General features: G+C 34.7%; 1 protein-coding gene across 2 annotated transcripts in view; it reads left to right on the forward strand.

Moving 5' to 3' along the window:
• Positions 1-21,980, forward strand: part of SATB2 (SATB homeobox 2) — a 132,016-nt gene that overhangs the window by 64,293 nt on the left and 45,743 nt on the right. The window contains exons 7-8 of one of the 2 annotated variants that reach the window (XM_063318026.1): positions 4,181-4,653; positions 20,830-21,042. In XM_063318026.1, the coding sequence (XP_063174096.1) occupies positions 4,181-4,653; positions 20,830-21,042 (686 nt within the window). The remainder of the gene's footprint in view (positions 1-4,180; positions 4,654-20,829; positions 21,043-21,980) is intronic. The other variant, XM_063318027.1, reaches the window with a different exon arrangement.

A 21,980-nucleotide genomic window follows, 5' to 3' on the forward strand; every position in this document is an offset into this window, starting at 1 on the left:
AATAATAATTATGAATAATAAAATTAGTAAGAATAACAGCAGTGAGATTCTTGTGCTATTTGTACCGTAGAAGAGTATATATAGAAAACATTAAATATGCAGTCTTGCTCATGTAGGCTTTCATTCATAATATAGACTGATTTTACCATAAACCAATTGAAACTGCACCTATGAGGGGTGAAATCAATACAGAGCATTAATATTTGCTCTGTAAATTGCTTGTATGAGGGTATGCCATAATTTTTCTGCTACCATGTATGAAAACAGGAAATTCAGGAAAATACTGCTTTATTTTAAAATGTAGCTGATCAAGTTAGTATGTCACTGAGGTATATTCTTCACCATCCAGTATTTTAATTAATCTGACAGGCACTCAAATGGCTAAGTGTGAATGGTGAAAGGTTTAAATGTTATCAATTCATATTCATGCTGATACATTCTATAATTGTTTTATCTTATATAGTATCATAAAGTATTTGTGTCAGTTTTTGTTTTGTTTCCTTTGTTTTGCCTTTATTTAGTAAAACAGAACGAAGTAAAAAATAAAAATAAAAACTAGTGAGAAAGAAAAGAAAAAAAGAAAAGAAAAATAGTACAATAACCACCAAAATTATATATCAGGGCTTCTTATACGTGTAAATATGTATATAAATTTTACAGACAACATTTTCAATAAAGGATGACCATATTTCATTGTAATCATCCACACATAATCCAAGTCTGTAAGCAACTCATTCTGAAATCTCAAGCAACATCAGTTTTCTGTTTCTGTATTTTATAAGTTTTGAAAGCTTCTATAAATAAGGTCCATTGCTCATTGTGGAAGAAGCTTATAATAGTTAGGGCTTACCTGGTGTGAGCTGCAAAAAGCCAGATGACCACTAGATAGCAGCAAAGAGCTTCCTGTGTCACTTTGGTGCCATCTAGTGGTTGTTAGGTTTTTTGAAGCAAAGATCTGAAAGTCCTAATAATTCTAATTGTGATCTGTTTATAATGTACTTCTATTCAGTAGGCTATATTCAACACTGTGAAATGGAGCTTAAGCTATCCTTATCCCTTTGGGGTATGTGAAAAAGAAAGGAAAATCCATTCTGTCAGCATTTCTTTTACCAAACAGATGTGTTTAAATACTATCCAATAGTATCCAATAAGACTTACTTCCCGGGAAGTTTGTACAAGATGCAAATTTAGTGCATAGTTTAAGAAAATGGCTAAAAATGTTATTATACGGTACCTAATCATTTCCAGAATCCTTTTATATGAATATTTTATTGCTCAAGAACTTGTCGTTTTTCACTGTCTACAAGTATCATTTTCCTCTTCTTCATATGTAACTTAGGGTAGAAAACCTTAAGTTATAGTGGTATTTATTTATTTGGGTGCCTTTGGGTCAGTGTTGACTCCTGGCGATTTCCTGGACAAGTCCCTGCAGTTTTCTTGGCAAGGTTTTTCAGAAGTGGTTTGCCATTGCCTCCTTCCTAGGGCTTAGAGAAGGTGACTGGCCCAAGGCCACCCTGCTGGCTCTGTGCCTGAGGCAGGACTAGAATTCACGGTCTCCTGTTTCCTAGCCTGGTGCCTTAACCACTACACCAAATTGGCTCTCCGTGATAATATTTATAGGCTTTAGAAAATAATTTTAATCCTGAATAATTTGGTGATCAGTGTTTTACTAGCCAACTCTATTTGTTATGTCAACTAATTCTTGAGTTCCCATTAGTGGGAAGGTGTTGTGCTCATATCCTGTTTGTGAGCTTTTTATAGGTATCTGCTTGGCCATTGTTGGTATAGAATGTTGGATTAGGTAGGCCTTTGATCTGATTCAGGATTTGATCTTGTGTTCTTAGAAAGTTATTTTGTAACTACAGGAAGACCTGCTGAAGTGATTTCATATTAATGTATTCATGTGAAAAGTTAATAGAAGTTGTATAGGAGCTACAGTGATCTGCATATGAGCTCTGTGTAATAAGATTTGTTGGAGAATTAGTTGACTGATGTGTACTATTTTGAAAATCAATTTTCAGCATATATGTAGGAAATCATTTGAGGAGGCATTTCATGATTGCCAAATACTATGGTGGAATTGCCCCTTTGGGCACACAAATCACAGATGTGCAAATACAGTTTTCCTGGTCAGAGACCAGACAGTAAATACTGATAGATGGTTGGGGTAAACATGAAGTTAAGTGTTGACTGGAAATGAGATTTCTGAAATTACCTCTTTGCTCATAATTGGGTTAAGTGGGTTTTGATGAAAAGAAATAAGTAATTAAGATAATCACAGTTTTTAAATGAATTACCCACATGAAAAGCACCTCCCATGCTCTAGAATAGTTCTAGGAAGTCAAGACTGGTAATTATTCGGTCTACCTATATGTACTGCCTCCTAGAGGCTGATAATGGCATTGTAATTTTGTTTTTCTCAAATGTAATGAAAGCTAGCTATATACAGTAGCATGTGATATATATTTGCTGTTCCTGTTACTGCTATTCTGAATAGCAGTGGCAAGATTAATATTAATATTATTCTTATCGGATTATATAGCTTATATCAGAAGTTGAGTCTGTGCAGAAGCTTGGCAAAAATGACATCAATCCAAACATGTATTTATGATTTTTCAAGCCTTTTGGTATAGTTGTTTCTATTATAATTTAAAGTAGGTACAGTACTTATTTTTTTAAAAAAATATATATTAAGAATGTATTGGTGGTTGGGCAAAGAGGGAAGAAGAGCCAACGTTTATGATTTTATCCTGTTGTAACCTCTTTTGAGTTGGGCAGGCTATACAACCCCCCCCCCCCCCAAAAGCAAGACAATAAATAAAAAGTTTAAATGGGTTAAATTTTGTAAATAGATGCAAACTTTTGCTTCCTAAATTTGTTGTTGAAAGAAGCCAAAGTATTTTAAATATTCAATAGTTTTTTATTGATAGTTGATAAATATCATGTCAAAATTGGATTTCTGCAATTCACTGAAGGTTTAGGGAGCCGCTTAGGAACAGTATATGCTAACAAGGGTTTAATTATGAGAATCTCTTATAATGTTTGTTTGTTTGCTTGTTTTTTATTCGCTTTCAAGGCTGCCTGACTCCTTAATGACTCTGGGTGGCTTACAGTTAAAAACAGTAGTTGAATGTGTACTGAAGTACTGAATGTGCACTGAAGTACTGAAAAAACAGCATGTAAATCCCACAATTCATTTGGGGGTATGAATTTGATTTTGTGGTGTGCTGAAGGGACATAGTATTTACAAAACAGTGAATTGGCTGTATATGTGTCATGGGAAAAAGAATTTAATAGTGATTTCAAGGGTTTCAAGGGTTTACAAAGAAATGGTATGGAAATTGATGAAATTATAAACAACAAGAAAAAAGACAAGACAGTATTAGCCACATATTTTTGCTGTACATAGTTACACACATGAACACATATAAAATGTGAGTTTGTGGGATGGAAGAACTAAAGGTCCATGCATATGCAAATATGCATGTAAATTATGCAATATAATATTTTGATTGTTTCTGCACAAAGGAGTAAGATACTTCCATTCAGAAAGTATTGGTGCATCATAAGCAACATGTCAGTGGTTAAAATGTTGGACTAGAACTGGAGAAACTGAGGTTCAAAATCCACCATCAACAATGGAAGACTTTGGGCCAGTCACTTTTCTCAGTCTAACCTGATTCCCAAGATCGTTCTTGTGGGAAATATTGGAAGTAGAACTGCTATGTACCCCACCTGAAACTTGTGGAGGAAGGGCAGGATATAAATATATGTATTTCTGAATGAATGAATGAATGAATAAATAAAATAAATCCTAGTTGAATGTAAATATTTGGGGACTTAATCTTTGAGTTTACCAATGCAATAATATAACATTAGTGCAATTATTTGATGCTTGGTTGGGAGGCTGACCCAATGTAATGGACTTGGGTTCTTGAAATTCAGTTTCAGTATACTGTATCTGTACTGGTCTATGACAGTAATAAATAAATTGATTGATACTACATGTCAGACTTACAAAGTTATTAGTTAACTTTAGTGTGGAATATTGTGGCATTAGTAGAGTTGGCATTAAAGTGAAAACAGGTTAATGCAACTCTGTATCTGTTCATTTGTAATCCCTGATGTGATTTCAAATTAAAATGATGGTATATTTTTATTATTTAATATATTTTAACAGTGGAACGAGTTGAAAGAGATAACCTGTCAGAATATTGCGTTCTTGGTCAACGTCCCATGCACTTACCGAATATCAACCAGCTGGCAACTTTGGGCAAAACAAATGAACAGTCTCCTCATGGTCAAATTCACCACAGTACTCCAATCAGAAACCAAGTGCCAACGTTGCAGCCAATCATGAGCCCTGGTCTTCTCACACCTCAACTCAGCCCACAGCTTGTAAGGCAGCAAATAGCAATGGCCCATTTGATAAACCAACAGATTGCAGTAAGTCGGCTCCTGGCTCATCAGCATCCACAGGCAATTAATCAACAGTTTCTAAATCATCCACCTATCCCTAGAACAGTCAAACCAGAACCAACAAATTCATCAGTGGAAGTCTCTCCAGATATCTACCAGCAAGTCAGGGATGAGCTGAAGAGGGCCAGTGTCTCGCAGGCAGTCTTTGCAAGAGTGGCTTTCAATCGCACCCAGGTATCATATTTTATTTATTTAACTGAAGCATTTTGCTCCATTCTTCCATCAGAAAAAGGCTCTTAGAACACCTTAAAAAAACAATCTCTGTCATCAGGCTTTCAGTTTAAAAGACGTGACACAAAAGGAAAATAAAGGAAGAAGATGTTTCTCAATTAGTTTTATTCCATTTCCTTACCCCCCTTGCAAAACTGGAATGTTACATTAAAAAACAACAACTATTCTATAACATTTCACAAGACCATGATACAGTGTTTTCTGCCCTTTTATTTTTTATAAAACTTCTAAAGTATTTTTATGCTGTAGAAACTGGATCCAAATGATTGAGGAAAGATGGAAGAGAATGCTTAGATTTCTTTCCTTCATCTCCCTTTAGTAACTGTTAGAAAAACAATGATCCCAGAAATACCTTTTTGAATTTTATCTGTTAAAGTCTTAGTAAAGCCAGGGAATCCGACACTGGTGATCTTCAGCATTATCTCTTTAGGGTATGCATTTAAATTCTTGTCATTTGAAATCTGTCAGTCTATTAATTTTGCAATGGTTTCCTGCCAAATGAATAAATTTTAACAAAAACATTATGGCCATTTATTCCTCAAAATGCAAACTAGATTATTATTCACCATATTATGTATATTTCTCTTTGTCTAGGGAGGATAGGAATGTTGTTTAGATTTAAGAGTACTTAATCCTTTTCCCTCTGGCCCATTAAAGTTCAAAATTGACACCTTTGAAGACAAGGTGTCTCCTTGTATTTCCACTTGATGAAAAAGCAAGTTGCATTGGTATATTTGAGATGGAAGCAAACAAACAAGCAGGAAAATTAAATCTCTGTAATCTACTCTTCTACCATTAACAGAAGCATATCTAACTACTTTGGATTAAAGAAATCTCTCAAGAATGCATGAACTACAAAACTTCTGTGACTTCTTTCTCAGTAGTACCCTTCTAATTATGGAGCATTTTGGGGGGCAGATAAAGTTGTTTGCCATATTTTATTTATTTATTTATTATTCAAATTTCTATTACCGCCCATCTCCCCCCAAAGAGGGGGACTCTGGGCTGTTTACAATAAAATTCTCCTTTAAAAACCTCAGCACATAGAATTACACAATCAACGTCTACAAGACTAAAATCATAAATATAAATATGAAATCCAAGTGGGAAAATTTCCATTTGGTAGGGAGAGCTCTACATCACCAGCCACCCCCAGGAAGAGCTGTTGCCCTTTCCATCCTAAGCGAGGCAGCAGAACCAGGTCTTCAAACCCTTCCAGAAAGTCTGGAGCAAAGGGGCCTGCCTCACTTCGGGGGGGCAGAATGTTCCAAAGGGAGGGTGCCACTGCAGAGAAGGCCCGCTTCCTGGATCCTGCCAAGTGAAACTCTCTTGCCAATGAGATCCGTAGCATGCCCTCTCTGCATGACCGGGTGGGACAGGTCAATGTTATGGGGATGAGATGGTCCCTCAGGACAATATGGACAATAATGAGAACCATATTTGTCAGTCTTCAGCCTGTATTACCAATATGGTGCATGTAAGCACCACAATACACACATCATTCCTGAATGACTTCCATGGAACCTGAAAATAAGAAAAAAAATTAAATGGCTGAAATCCTCCCATTTCTGTATCATGAGATTTCAGCTATTTCTTAAAATTAATTTTAGTTTTTGTTAACCATTGTGTGAGTCTGCTGATTGTGGAACTTAATTCGGCCTTGGGATCTTTCATAATAAGTTATTTTGTCATGATTGAATGTTTTAATTTTTTCTTTAACTATAATACAATTTTATTATCGTTGACCTGAGTTCTTTTGGGAAGAAAGTAGTATATATAATAATAGTTTGAGTCTTATAGTTAAATCATATACAGTATATATCAAAATGTAATAGCTGCTCTCTGGGGAGATTACTCTCTTTTTATCTCCTAGACTTCCGAATATATGGATGCAATAATTAAAATGTGCATGGAATTACAGTATGTATTTTTTCAGATGAAGCTTTTATTGTGCCACTGCCCTGCCTATAACCAGGTATTTTACAGGAGGGCCAGATATCATTGACTTTTTATGTAGTCTTCCTGCATTGTCCCCCTCCTTTTTCCATTTGTTTTTTTTCCACAAGAAAAATCTGTAAAAGGGGAGTGATGAACAGTTGCACAGTGCCTTTCGGTTGGTAATGGTAGAAGATGGGAGGCATTATCTGCACATGAGAGGGAAACAAGACCAGTGTGGAATAGAGTTGTCAGACAGGGAAGGATTAAGTGTCTATGTGAAAACAGTTTGAAGTTCTTTCACTTCATTTCTCCTTTCAACATTGTTTTTTTAAGGAAAAGACATGGGAGTTTGCATAGGTTTGCTCATGAAACACATATTTCTATCTGATATATGCATATTAAATACTTTGGACATTAAAGGTACACTAAATAAATATGAATGTGAAATTCCTGGCAGTTTTACAAAATAATGTATCATAATTTCTTTCTTGAATCTTAGACCATTATAAGAGTAGATCATGAGTGAAACAAAGGTGGAAATTTTTTCTTGTACTGGATTAATGAATTTTTGGAGCACTGCCATACTGGAAATCCCATATTGTATGGATACTAAATAAATTTGCAGCATAGTTTCAATACTTCATTTCTGCTACTAAAATTATAAGATGGCTATGGCTAGCAAAAAATTCACTTTGAATCAACATGACTACATTTTTCAAGTTGGCCTTGAGGGTGTTAGTAAAAATTACAGCAAAATACATGAGTATATACTTAAAAAAATATGCTGCTTTTAGTTTGAAAGAACATTTCATCCTCTGGGATCATAACCTGTTGTGCATCTGTATGTGTATTTAGGATTTTTCCTTTTTTCTCTCTCTAAAGCCTAATATAATACATGTGGACAAAATTTATACAATGATATATTTTGAAGTTGACCCAAGAGGTCAGCAGTAACATTTGTAGATCTTATAGTACTGTCAGTGAATAAATCCTTGTATTTTAGCATCTAAATCTTTATCGATACTTTTCAACCTGCAGCAACAGTATGCTGTTCTTTAATATTTGATGTGGAGATAACTCTTTTCCTTGATAAGTGACTGAACTTGCCAGCTATTTGGAACATTTTTTGTCTTTGCCACAGAAGCTTAAGCCTCATATACTATATTGTTAGTGTGGAATCATAGAACCAATATATTATTAGGGGTGTAATGAATCCCTTTAAAATAAAATGTTCTTTTCAAAATTACTGTGGCTAATGATTAAGTAATATCTCTTTCTGAAATTACATTTCAGAGATACAGTTTGCAAACTGTTGAGAGTATATTGTCCCAGCAAGCTCTGGAAGAGAGAGAGTGAAGAAACAGAAATGTCTAACTAAAAATCTGGATTTTCATAATAAATAATGGAAAGGATCCAAAATACTCAAAGAACCCACCAGAGTTCCCCCTTCCAAAGTACATTACAAATAATTAATCAAGCATTGTGATTTTATAAAATAAAGCCAGCTTGGAATACAACTAGGATTCAAAGAACCCATTGGCTCTGCTTGAACAATATAGCTGATACATTCTTACTCTGCACCGCTAATTGGGATGCCCCAGTTAAACAGAAAGTGGCTGTGTTTGGCACACTATCATTTCCTGCTGTTTTGGGGTTTAAAAAAAATTGAAAAAAATGGCAGTGATCTGATCAGAGCTGGCACCACTTAAAACAGTTGGAGGAGTTTTATGTGCTTCCCTGCCCCTTTCGTTCCTTATGTACCCATGTATCCAAGGGAGAGGAAAAAGGAAAAAGAGCAGGAGGAGGAAATCGTAGACTGTTCCCAGTTTTGGGAGCCCATTTAGGACTTCATCTCTGTGCTAACTCTTTTATCTCCATTCATATAGCATGGCTGATTAGGGAGCCTAGTTTAGCCCCAGACAACCCCATTGTTAAATTATCTTTTAACTCTCCTTACAATGCAGCTAAGCAGATCATAAGAACATTCAGCGCTTTGCAACATTTTTTAATAGAATAGGAGAGGACAAGTGAAATGGCAAAACCAGAAAAAAATTAGTCCAGTTCTTGAAGTGGCATAGCAGTACTGAGGTTATGATATATGTAAAAAATTTCTTAACCTATTTTAATAAGTTGCTAGAGTAAAGTGGACCCAAGTTACCTGAAATGCTTCTAGTTTCATTTTCATTTTCATATGAATAAATTAGGTATTTTAGGAATCAAAGTATAACGTATGTATACACATGGACACACATGTATTATATATTTACTGTGGCTTGTATACCACTCAGTTCCCAAAGGCTTTTTAATCCATAACTGACAGAAAATTGTTGACAAAACTTTGATTACATGGTGGCTATATCTTATGATGGTTCCAAATGATATTGTTCTTTATTTATGATCATCTTTATTTATAATTTTGTATTATTCTTTTTCTATATTTTTTTTAATTGGGAAAATCTGCTAAAGAGGAGAAGACAGAATGGCTATGCAGTGCCTTTCCCCTGGTAACACTAAAGCTTTCTATCTGGAAGTATCCTTGGCCTAAAATGCAGAAATACAGCACTAGGATATTGTTTTGGATCTAGGTTGCCTGCCAAGATGGAAAGTAACAGGGGAATACTGGGTACTTTATGTTTGGCAGATTCAGCTGGGGAACCTAGTAAGAGATTAGGAGATACAGATACTTGAAGTCACAGGATTATAGGGAAGAAGAGAAATTGTAAAAAACAGGTAAAGACGTTTAGTTGCCAGATTCATGAAAATTAGCATATATGGAGAAAAGGATGCAAAGTAAGGAGCAAATCTGATTTCATACTCACGCTTATTGAGAACTAATAAACATTCAGTTCTCAGTTTTACGTACAAAATATATATTTCTACAGTATATTCATGAAAAAACTTTTAAAAATCTAGATAACTATTTTTATTAACCACTAAATTGTGGACTACTGTTTAGTCCTTATACAGTGTGACATGTGTTGTACATTAACCAACAATTCATGTAGGTTCATAAAATATGTACTATGAGGCTGGTTTAATAGATGAACTATTTTCTGTTTTCTAAAGTCCAGTGAACGACATACTCAGAAACTGAAAAAATACTGAAGTTACTGAAATCTGTGGAGGAAGCTTTAATCCAAAGTAGGCTTCCCATAGAACAAATAGGAAGATACACATGTGTATTGGGGTACATAATGTATTTGGTCTGTACTATGATATCCTGTATTCATTCATCTATAGTTCCCTTCCCAACTTTATAGCAGGCAGATTGAAGAGAAAGGTAGCCAGCTTGTTGGTATCCTAACTGTAGTTGCATCAGAGGGACTACTTACTTCCTTATGAATCTAGGTGATGGAGAAAGGATCTTTGCTGTTCTGTCTGTGGAATTTTTTTTCCCAAGAATGCTTGATACCTTCTGAAGGCCCTATGCTTTTGCTTTAAATCACTGTTTCTATAATATATATTTGTTGTTTGTAATGTTGCCTTATTATAGCATTAAATAATAATTAGCATTATTGGTTTTAGCAATATTGTTGCATATGTTAATTCTGTGTAGGAAGAGAACCTCTATAACAATAACTTGATAGAAAGGTAAAATATGAATAATATTTGAATAATTCAAATAAATAAATAATGATTTATTATCTGAAAGGGGTAGTGAGATTTGATTTCATTACTTGTTTATGCTGTTCAGGCAAGCTTCATTGATTCATTAGATTTTTATTCCATCTTTTGTACCAGAGCTTAAGGAGGCATACGTAGTGCTTCCTTCTGTTTTTCTCCAAACAGCAGCCCTGTGAGATAGGTTGGGCTGAGAGAAAATCATTGGCCTAAAGTCATTCAGTGAGCTTCCGTTGCTGGCAGTGAACTAGAACCTGGATTTTTAAGCTTCTAGTGCCTTAAATGCTATGCCACACAGGCTCTCAAACATAATTATAGTAGGTGTGAACAGATAATTTTTATTTGGTTCCTGATTGGAAAATGTGTAAGTAATATTAGATTAATTTGGACCTTAGAAGTTAAAACTGAATTGTTCATAGCTGTCATTGATCAATCCTGAGAATCAACAGGTTCTTTTTTTCATTTTTTTGCAAATGTAATTAAGAAATGTAACAGTTAAATAAGATGATAACATTTGGTACAAGTACAATGAAGTTGATGCAGGGCATTTGATGCTAGGTGCTTTAAAGTTTTGTTTTATTTTGTTTGTTTTTAAAAGGTGCTTTAGTAACCTATTCCTTGGACGAACTGGATGAAATATGCATTTCCCTTTCCCCTTTTGAAGGAATGAGGTCTGTCAGGTTTTGGATGAATAGATTGCTTTAGGGGCTGAGGCTGAAGTGAAGGTGTATTTATAGTTTTTTAAAAAGGTATACTTACTTCCATTATTGTGTGTGTGTGTGTGTGTGAGAGAGAGAGAGAGAGAGAGAGAGATTGACTGTATAACTGTTAAAAATTACACTCCTGTTGAGTTCCACATTTTGCTTCAGTAGAAGTCTCTGGCAGAAATGCATTCCAAAGCTTCTGGAGGATTTACATTCAGGTTTTATAGTTGAGTTGGAATGAATCTGATGAAAATCTTCGGTTTGCGCACTCTGCTCTTCATCCTTCACAAAACACCTGTGAGAGAAGGAAGCATTTTTCCAGGATTTTCACTGCTTGCAAATCAGATACCATCTTTTAACAAATAAACTGTGGTCAGCTTTTAAACAAGACAGAAGATCATAAGGGGTGAAAATTAATAGCATTTGGTGAAAATAACTGAAGTTAAAATTCTAGACAAGTGTAGGAACTTTTTTGGAATGGTGAACACATTTGGAATGCTGAGAGAACGTTGTACTGTAGATGCTTTCATAGTACGGCTACCGTATTAACCAGGACCTGTCAGAAAAATAGCCATTAACCAGAAGGCAAACTTTGCTCACCACCGTCCTGTTTAGCTCCCCGCTCTTATCACTCCTGGTTATTTATATCAGTTTTTCAGGGCACGCTTCCAATACCAAAGCACAGGACTGCCATCACTCATGGTTTTTATGTTCTAAGAATGCCTATCAAACTCCTGTAGGATGGAGTGAGATGGAATGGGAGCTGGCAGGAAGTAAGGGAGTATCTGTGAACATCGTTTGTTTGTTTATTTATTTTAAAAGGGAATATTGAGCATTGGAATGTTGAAAAACACAATTCATGTGCTATACCAGAGTTTAAGCGAGAAGCACTGACCTCAACTTTTTTTTTAATCAGTAGTTTATTTACTCTCTTCCTTCCCCTTTTCCACAATCCTTCCTTTCTTGTTAGTTTTGAATGTGATCAGTTGCTTCGGAAGACTCCTAAGTATATTAGTATTCATTTATAAAAAAAAAGTTTCTGACCTTCATAGTTAAAAAGATGATGAAAATTATGAAAACTGTTATAAAAGAATTGATAACAAGTAATTACACAAAAATAAATAATTTTTTAAAGACATGACTTGAGCCATAGAATTGAGATTTGTTTTTAAAAAGGTAGGGTTTTTTTTTTTTTACTTCTGAGAGCAAAATTTTTCTAATTTTTACCCCCTGCCCTCCCCTTACCCTCTTTTTTACCCCTTCCCCTTCCCCTCTTTGGGGGGAGATGGGCGGTAATAGAAATTTGAATAATAAATTTCTGGGGTTGGAAGTATGAATTTCTTTGTATGTTAATAAAAATACTGTAAGATAATATAGAGAAGAATTTATTGTTATTTAATTTATTTGCAATAACTTCCTATAGATAGCATTGTACTAATGAAAACAGAAAATAAACTATGCTAGGGCACTATTGTGCTGTATGCTGAGGTCCTTGTAGCATAGTAGATTCATATAGTTTACCAAAGTAAAGTATGCTGTTATACCTTGTCCCCTCTGAGATAAATTGCAATGGTAACCAGAAAAAAAAAAAAATTCTGTCTTCATGTCATTTAGCAGATCTCTTTTAACTTTTAGCTAGCAACAGTACTTTTCAAAGCAAAAGCCTTTCTCTTGGCACTTTATTTATGCTGAGTTATTTTTTGGGGACTCAAGAAAAGTATTACTGTAAGAATAAGAAATCATTCTAAGGGAACTTATAACTGATTGAAAAAGAATTGTGAATATTTTATTGTGCTAGCAAATTCCAGGTGTTTCAGACTTCTCATCCAATTTTAACTGAATTTATTAAATAGAGTAAAAATAATGTAAGTAGTGTGTGAATCCATTCTGAATGTGGTTTTTCCTAAATGTTCATAAATGCTTTTTCTTCTTGGCAGTAAATATATTACAAAAATTCTGGATTTGAAAATATCTGATATATTCTGGACCAAAGGTTAAATTTATCCATGGCTTGACTGAAATCAGTCAACCTTAGATTGTGGTTTATGAAGCTGTTTTGCTTCTCCAAGCTTTAATTAGGGTTAATCACAAGGTAAGGTTTTTGCAACATTAAGGATTTTTACCCCTTTATGAAAAATGGAAGCCAGTGCTTTCATTTCATGGTTATCCTGGAGGAGGGAAGATTGCACCTTCAAAGGGCTCTGGAGGAAATCGATTTCCTAAACCTATTTCAGTCTGGTTTCAGACTGGGATATAGGACTGAGACAGCATTGGTTGCACTTTTTGATGACCTATGGTGGGCTCAGGATGCGGAGACTGTATTTGGTCTCTCAGCAGCCTTTGATACCATCAACCATGGTATCCTTCTGGACTGGGACTGGGAAACACAGTATGGTTGTCTTCCTTTCTCCAGGGCTGGTTCTAGTCAGTATTGGTGGTGGTGAAACCTCTGGGGTTATCTGTCGGCACTGAGATAAGTATAATCAGTATGTCTATGTGCACCACCCAAAGTCACAATTTGCAAGTGGGGCAGCTTTTAAATTCTTTAAATCAGCATACAAACAAGTAAGCCTAAGGGAAATCTAGATTTGTTTCCATTACAAATAACTCTAGGGCATCCCATAACACTAAAACATGGCTAGATTCATTAAGATAAAGGTTAGCGTGACTTCTAGATAGAGTCAATATGTTCTTTTCTGACATTCTTCAGGAAGTCCACCAGAGATATATTAAATATACTGTAGTACTTGGAGTTGTGTGTGGTTTAAGCTTGAATTTCCTTCACAATTCCCTCTTTCTACAAGCACTTATTGTCTTTCCTAAAAACTAACAGCCTAATAAAGAGAGTTTATTAAGCTAATGTAATAGCAGCATTTTCTTTGAGGACTAAAACATTTCATTTTAATAATAAAAATTGAATTTCCATCATTACACATTATATACATTTTATTTAAATCAGCTTGAATACTGCCATTCCAAACCTAAGCAGGTATCTCCTGAGAGATACATACGTTAAGCATTAGTTAAATTAGTTTTTAGATTCTATCTCATACCAATATATGATAATTAAAATTTAAAGTAATACCACATTGAAATGGGTTACTTGTTATGAAACGTAATTACCTAAACTATAGGTATACACAAGTGCACCCAGAATAATTTTATAAAAGTTAGAGATCTGTTTATACAAGATCAGAAACCATTATTAATAGTGCAGCTTTATGCATGTCTATGCAACAGTAACCTCCACTTACTTTATTGGAATGTTCTCCCAGGGAGATGGATATAGGATTGCAGTCTTACTATTTCTGTTGTGAAAATAACACTGCATAACATAATAACATCTTAATTGTATTCAACATGTTGAAATAGTTTAAATCCCTATAAAATATCACAATGTTTGCTGGGAGCTAAGAAGCATAGAAAACTAAAATAACCAAGGTGTTTGTTTTTTTAATTTTTCAGTATTAACTCCTAATACACTGAAATTTAAAATATGATTCTGTGTTTTATTCTAAATTATAATGTTTTCAGTAAAATAGCATTGTATTTCCTGCTTATAAGATTTGAAGCTTTGTATGAATTTGTAAGGAAGGCCTCCCAAGGCACATTCTACATGTTGCATTAATATAATGGGAACCATGATTTATCCCATAGTACTGATATGTTTAAAGAGTGACACCACGTGCCAAGAGCGGTTATACCAATTCTTATTGCCTGATTATAAAGTTCCATGCCTATTTCCTAACTCATTGCCCTTCAGATATACTGGAAATATCTCTTAAGAATTCCCAGCAGTGTGTTGTTGTCCCAACATCTCTGGAGGGCAGTCAGTTGCAGAAGCTGATCTATGCTGTTGGCCTCATACATATGATTGTTACCCTTTAGATATTGTATTCATGAAGTGAGATAAAACCAAAATAGCTTTCACAATTTGTTCTGCTGCCTGCCAAAATTTATTACTGTATCATTTTTGGTATTTTCATACTGAACCATAAATAAGAATCTGGAGCTTTTTGTTAGCAATAGCAAATAATAACTTCTAGAAAATGCATTCTTAAGAATTCTAAACTAGAGGGTTTTTTTTTAAAAAAAGCTGAATTTGCACAGGTTGCCTCCTATTTTTTAATTGATGTATAATTTCAGAAAAAGTCCCAGCAGTTAATACAACTCTCAGAGGTAAATGGATCCATGAGTTACCTAATGCTAACTGTCCACAGCTTTGTTTACAATCAAATTCTGTATTAAGTAGCACACTTTTTCCTGTTTGTTTTCCCAATCATCTTTTGAAAGTCTTCCTTGAAATACTGTTGTTGAAGTTGGAAAATGATTCCTATTCAAACAACAAATTTACAAATGTAGTTTTTTTTTTCTCCATGGGCAAAGACAAATATTTGATCAGTAAAAATTCATTTACAGGTGTGGGTCTTCTTTACCCCAGAATTTCAAGTTATAAATTTATGCCCAGCTGTTAATGCTTAACTCCCTTGAATTATGATAGTCTTAGATATAGATAACAGCATGCATAATCGGAGCTCTAGAGTTTCACAGATTATCTTCATAGATACCCAGTTTTTTAAAAAATGTGATGAATGTGTGTATATCCAATGGGATTCTAAAGCAAATAAATGTATGCTGTGGGTTTCCATCCTCTGTTTCTACCCTTTAGCAGAATATTGCAGAAATAAATATAATCTCTAGCTAACTTCAGGCATTTCTTAAAAACAGCAATGCTACAGTTTGGCTGGGCTGGTTTCTTTGCCATGCACCTGGTATATATCACTTTAAGAATAAATTATGCCTCATTAAATTACAATTAAATGAAATCATGATCATTTGTTTTTCTTGAAGGAAGATGCTTTGCATATTGAAAGCCTAATTTGTTGCAGGTGAGAAAAAGATGAACAGATTATTTAGTATCACTTTATTTTTATTTTTATTTCATAATGCCGATTGTTGGTTCATTTTTGTGTACACCAACTCCGAGCTATATGAATATAAATGAGTGCTCTCATGATACTTTGTTTTATTGACTTTGTTATCACTCTGTCATCTATTATCAGCACAGTCTGTCAGAGCAGTCTATTCAAAACTGCATTGTAATAGATTTCCTTCGTGAGACATTTTCTCATGAACAGACTCTTCACATTTCATTGCCACCTACTTTTCACCATTTTCACTGGTGTCCTGCAAGTTTTTCTCACTTTTTGTACTCTTTAAATAGAAAGAATTGGGGCTGCATAAGACATCTCTGAACCTGATTATTCGAAGTGCTGTGTTCTCTTGATAGCTCAACACAGCCATTTCAAGAGACATATCATCTGAGTGTATGTGTGCATGTAACTGTTCTGCTGAGATTGCTTCAAAAGTGAAAGGTTTCGCATAATCCTACAGGTAAAACTGAACAGTTTTTCATAGGTTTAGAGTACTGTCTGGCTCCAAGAAGGTTATGACCATCATCATTACTTGTCCACTGGTATTTCAGTATTCGAACCTCCCATCAGAAGGAAAGTAGTTCTACACTCCTGGATCTTCCCCTCAATGATAATTCCTCCCCCCCAAACATTTTTATCTTCTTTACATTCAGGGTCAATATAATCCTAATCCAGATCATAATAGCTCATTTCTGAATATAATTTCTGGCTTCAAAAAAAAATAGAAGATAGTGGTAAATGCAGTGAACACATGATCTCTACATGATTTTTTTTTATTATTATACAGTTTCTTTACTGAAAGGAAACATGAACAATTACCCCAGTCAGTATGGCTCCCATACTACTGGAAGTTAGACCAAATTGGATTGATATCAAGCTGAAGTGAAATAGTCTGTATTCTACATTGTCATTCAGCTCACACGATCTGAAAGTGGTCAAAGAAATCTGATAAATGATTTCTTATAACTGAAAAATGCTAGTTGCTGGGGTTACAACAGCAGTAGGGGGCTACTGCCTTTATGTATTATTTTGTTGGTTGGCTGTCCAAAGTTTTTAACTGGTGTTAAATAAGGTGCTAGACTAGGCCTACTCATTGCCCAACCAGTAAAACTTTTGTTTTCTTGCTGTTTATACTCTTCGATATAAGAAACTGGAAATAATTTATAATCATACTTTTTGGAGGGTCTGTTTAACATGGGAAACTTGACATAATACTTCCCAACTATATCTGACTTATCTGTTTTTTACTTGTAGGAGCTACTTTAATCTATATGCAACTGCTTAATTAAGCTATTGTTTTGCTTTTTAGGCATGAAAATAGTAATGTCTAGTCCTATTGAACCAAGCCTATTGCTTCTGAAGGCTACTAGTTTACTGGCTTTTGTTTTACAAAAAATAAAATCTGAGAAGAAATACTTTTATAACTTAATGCTTTTTCTGAAAAAGCACAATTCATTGTCTAAAACTGTCCTTTGAATTTAAAAATTCATCCCAAGCTCAGTAAATATTATTCAATAAAACTAAAATATATATAATTGTATATGGGCAGTAATAGAAGTTTGAAGAATAAATAAATAAATAGACAATTGTATTAAACAGACAAAAATAAAGGAGCAATTAGGTTAACAGTCGTAGATTTATTTACAGTCCCAGACCAATAAAACCCAAATACACAATTTAAAATACAGAAACACCAATAAAACATAAATATAATTTCTTTTAAAAAGGGAAAAAGCCAGACTTTAAACAATAACAAGAAGAGTATCACCCAACTTCTGCAGGCCATAGCTATTAACAAGAAATTTGGCAAACTTTATAGTTAGGTCTTCCAGAAGGAAGATTGTAATGTCTTGATAAAAAAGACAAATAAACTTAATCAATCAATTATATTTATTTGGTCAATGACCAGCAAAATTTAAAAGGAGAAAAACAAAGTAAAACAAAGAAATACAATAGTATACTACCAACTAATAAAATAGAACACATAATAATAGAAGATTGCATTCACTCTTCTATTAATATATTAGTACATTGGTTACCCAGGTAGTGTCAGTCTAAAACATTAATAAGTATAAAATAAAAGATAAAAATATATATCCCCTAACAATTTATTAAGCTATTTCAATTTAAAAGTAATATTTATCTAAACATATTTAAATCCTGAAGAAGATGGTTCACGTAAAAATTATCTGGATTCCCAGGGAATTTATCTATTAGGAGCAAAATGTAGATTGACCTAATGCCCCTGTAAAATTTACAGTGTAACAGTATGCGTGAGATGGTTTCAACTTCCTCTTCACCACATAGGCAGATATGCTCAGCTATAGGGATTTTACCATACCTGTCTTGAAGATGGAAGCATATTGAATGTAGCTTTAAAGAATGCAATTCTCAACTTAATGCAATTCTCTCTTAAAATAAACTTGATGACAATCGGGTTTACATGAGTGCCGGATACCATGGGTGATGCCATGGGCAGTGTAACAGTACATGGATTACTGAACCTACCTCTATATCTGAGCAGAAACACATAATGATTGTTGTGCAACAGACTAATATTTTTGCCTATAGTCTCCATAATAGGCTGTATGCCAGTTCTAGCCAAAGTGAAAAGTCTGTGTTAGTGGTCAATTAATTGACCATAATCTTTTACTTGCCTTAAAAAAAACAAAACTTTGTTTTTCAAAATATAAAGTCTTGACAAAACACCAAATTGCACTAATGACAACAGGCATATTGTCAAAACGCTGCATTTTTGTGCCTTATATTTACAGTGGCTGTACATCCTTTATTATAAAGGACAGTCCTTTATTTCGAAAAGCTGTCCTTTAGGTTTATTTAGTTTAATTATTTATTTTCTTGGTTTTGCTCTTAAATTTGCTTTTCTAAAGCAGAGTTATAAACATAAGCAATTAAATATTTATTTATTTATTTATTTGGTCAAATTTACATGGCTGCCCATCTCACATGAAGTGACTGCAGGTGGGGCACAATAAAACCAGGAATTAAAACATTTTGAAAACCCATTAAAACAATTAGAATAGATAAAACAAGACCATGACAGGAAAAATATTACATATAATGCAACCAGTGTGGAGGCTCCTTATCACCAGGGGATCTCCAGGCTTGCTGAAGGCTTATCCTTATGAACCTCTTTCAGATTTGCCCCTTTTTCAGGTTTGTCATTTATTTTTTCCAAGAAAATATGGCCACTGTACTTGTACTTGGTTGTACTTTAAAACACTGTATTTTTTTATGCAACTAAAAATGGCCATGAAGCAGATTCAGATAAGATTAATCAATAGTCACGTACATTTCATTCATGAATAAGAAAGTAGAAGCATGTAACTGATATGGAACAAATATTTTCAACATATAGCAAGCAACTGTGCCTGGAATAATTATTTCATATTTTGTATTTACTTGCATATTTGTTAAGAGTTATATCCTGTCTTTTACGCAGAAGCTCAAGGTGGCATACATTCTATTCCCGCCTATTTTTCCTCACAACTACAACCCTGTGAAGTAGGTTGGGCTGAGGGAGAATGTCCAACAGTCCCCAAATATTTGATTTTTTTAATAGTCTTCTATTTGTGTGATTCTAGTCTGCTACTTAAAAAATATTTTAGTGTCACAGAGCAAAGGATATTTAGCTAGTTCTTCAAAGACTATCAGCTTCAGTTTCTTATGTATGTATGAATTTTTCATATATATTAACCAGTTGTGAGCATTTCCCCTATATATCTTGACTCAGGGAAATTTCATTTCTTTGCATATTGAAATAAGCTTGGGGCATATTCATTTGCTATAGCCTGTATCGAGCTTTCCTGCCTAGAAACAATGCAGCACGTGATTTTCCCCTCTTAGCTTTTTTTAAAAGAAAAGATACATATGTACTTACTGTTGAGAATGGTATTTCAGAGGAACAGGCAATATGTTGAAGGCCTATGCAGAGTGCAGATAGAAGGAAGAAGTATGGGCAAAGTAATGTTTAGGTGGCTGTTGTTCCATTTATTTGCAATGTAATTAGTAGTTATTTTCTAGATAAGATTTCTGCTATAAGAAGGAAATTTTCCTTGGAGTTCTGCAGGACAAGGGGACATGGAAGGAGAGCAAATGATTACAGATTCTGCTATGCAAAGACTCAAGACTTTGCTTTGTTAAAGTTAGTGTCAGAGAGATCCACAGAGTGATCAATAACATTTATGTCCCATATACTCTCTAATTTTTTATGTTCCGTGACTTTGCTAGGTTTCTAAGGCCTAATTACTTAGTACACTTGTAACTGAGCCTCTGACTTCTTTCATGTAAAAAAACCAAACAATCGAGATGTATTTGATGAATCTGAGCATTGCCACCTCCTGACTTTTTAAACAAGGCAGCAAGAAATTTCCAAATTATTTTAAAGCTGAAATATCTTGAGGATTTCTCATATTTGCAGCATTTTCCCCATTAGAAAGAATTGACAGTTTGCAGTGAATGAACTGTAACATCCAAACCCTGCCAAACATTTTTCTTCCTAAGTCTCCTGAGCTGTTTTAATGTCTGAACCAAATTTACCAAACTTGGCAGATTCCTGAAGATGAACAGAACTGCCAAGTGTTTGCAGCTTCAAGCAGAAAAAGTGAGAGCACTAATAATTCTTAGGCACCTGGCTATAATTGTAGTTTTATAATGGTGCCTTACCACCCACTTGCCTCTTTGGCACCTTTGTGTTTGGGTTGTTCTTAAATGAAAGGTAGAATTTAAATATAATTGCTCTTAAATCAGCCATGGTCCCTAGAAAACAAGGTTTGTTTCTAGAAAACATTCCATATGCTTTGACATCTGATGAAGGGTCTCAGCACTGCAGCCTGGCTGATTACAACTAACACATTTTTGAAAAAGACTTGGCCTCTTTTTTTTTTAATTTTTTGAACCAGGGATTGCTATCAGAGATACTGCGTAAAGAAGAAGACCCTAGAACAGCTTCCCAGTCCCTCCTGGTAAATCTGAGGGCAATGCAGAATTTCCTCAACCTACCTGAGACAGAGCGAGATCGTATATATCAGGATGAGAGAGAGAGGAGTATGAACCCCAATGTGAGCATGGTGTCTTCAGCTGCCAGCAGTCCAAGTTCCTCCAGAACCCCCCAGGTAAGGTTCAACCCTATTATGATTGCTTTCAGTATTGTCCCCTCATACAGAAAACCTAAAGCCAGGCATCATATAAGATGGCTGGTTAGGTTTTTCCCAGACTGATATTCATTAGAAAAGAAAATCTTAAATTTTTAGGGTTTGAAATTGCTGTTAACAGAGTTATGTGGTCTTCTGGCAACACGTCTGGGGTGAAACCAGTATGCTTTTTTTATTATTAATGCTGCAAATATAAAGAATGAACATTCAGTTAAGTACATGAAAGAATTCAAATATCTACACCTTGGCTGTGATCTGAAGCTCCTCAAATCATTGATGTGCACATGGAATATGTACCCCAGTCTTTGCAGTGTTAGAAATGGTTTTCTCCACTGAGTGGTTAAACAGAGCTAGGCAGTGTTATTTCCTTACAGCACTGACTGTGCACTTCAGCCTCAATGCATACCTGAACTTTTCCATAACTTTAGTTGGGCTGTACCTTTAATTTTATCCTATGGTTATCTTCATTGCTTCAGTATGACATCTTCTGGATGGCAAGCTGACCTCTAAGTAGCATCCAGAGGTGCTGAAATACAATTAAGGAGGAGTTGTTAGGTTGATTGCAACTAACTAACAGGAAAACATTGGAACTTTTCAAAATAAGTAGTCAGACATGTGTTTAAGAAATTTTACTGAAGAAATTTTAGAGGTCTGTAGTTGGTTTTGGGATACAATCCAAGTGTAGGTGCTGATCTTTAACCCTCCAAATGTCTTGAGTCATGAATGTTTAAGTGAACCAACCTGTCCAGCAAAGGTGTGCTCAGGCTAAGCTGCTAATTGTTATTGCCAAAAGTATGAACCAGAGTCTCTCCCAGCAGAGAGCATGACAGGGACATTGAGTGCTGTGTTTCCTCCCACACTTGTTGCGGGAGAAAGGAACCACTGGAAATTAATGTCTG

Source organism: Candoia aspera, chromosome 1 (assembly GCF_035149785.1).
Source record: "Candoia aspera isolate rCanAsp1 chromosome 1, rCanAsp1.hap2, whole genome shotgun sequence".
NCBI lineage: Eukaryota > Metazoa > Chordata > Lepidosauria > Squamata > Boidae > Candoia > Candoia aspera.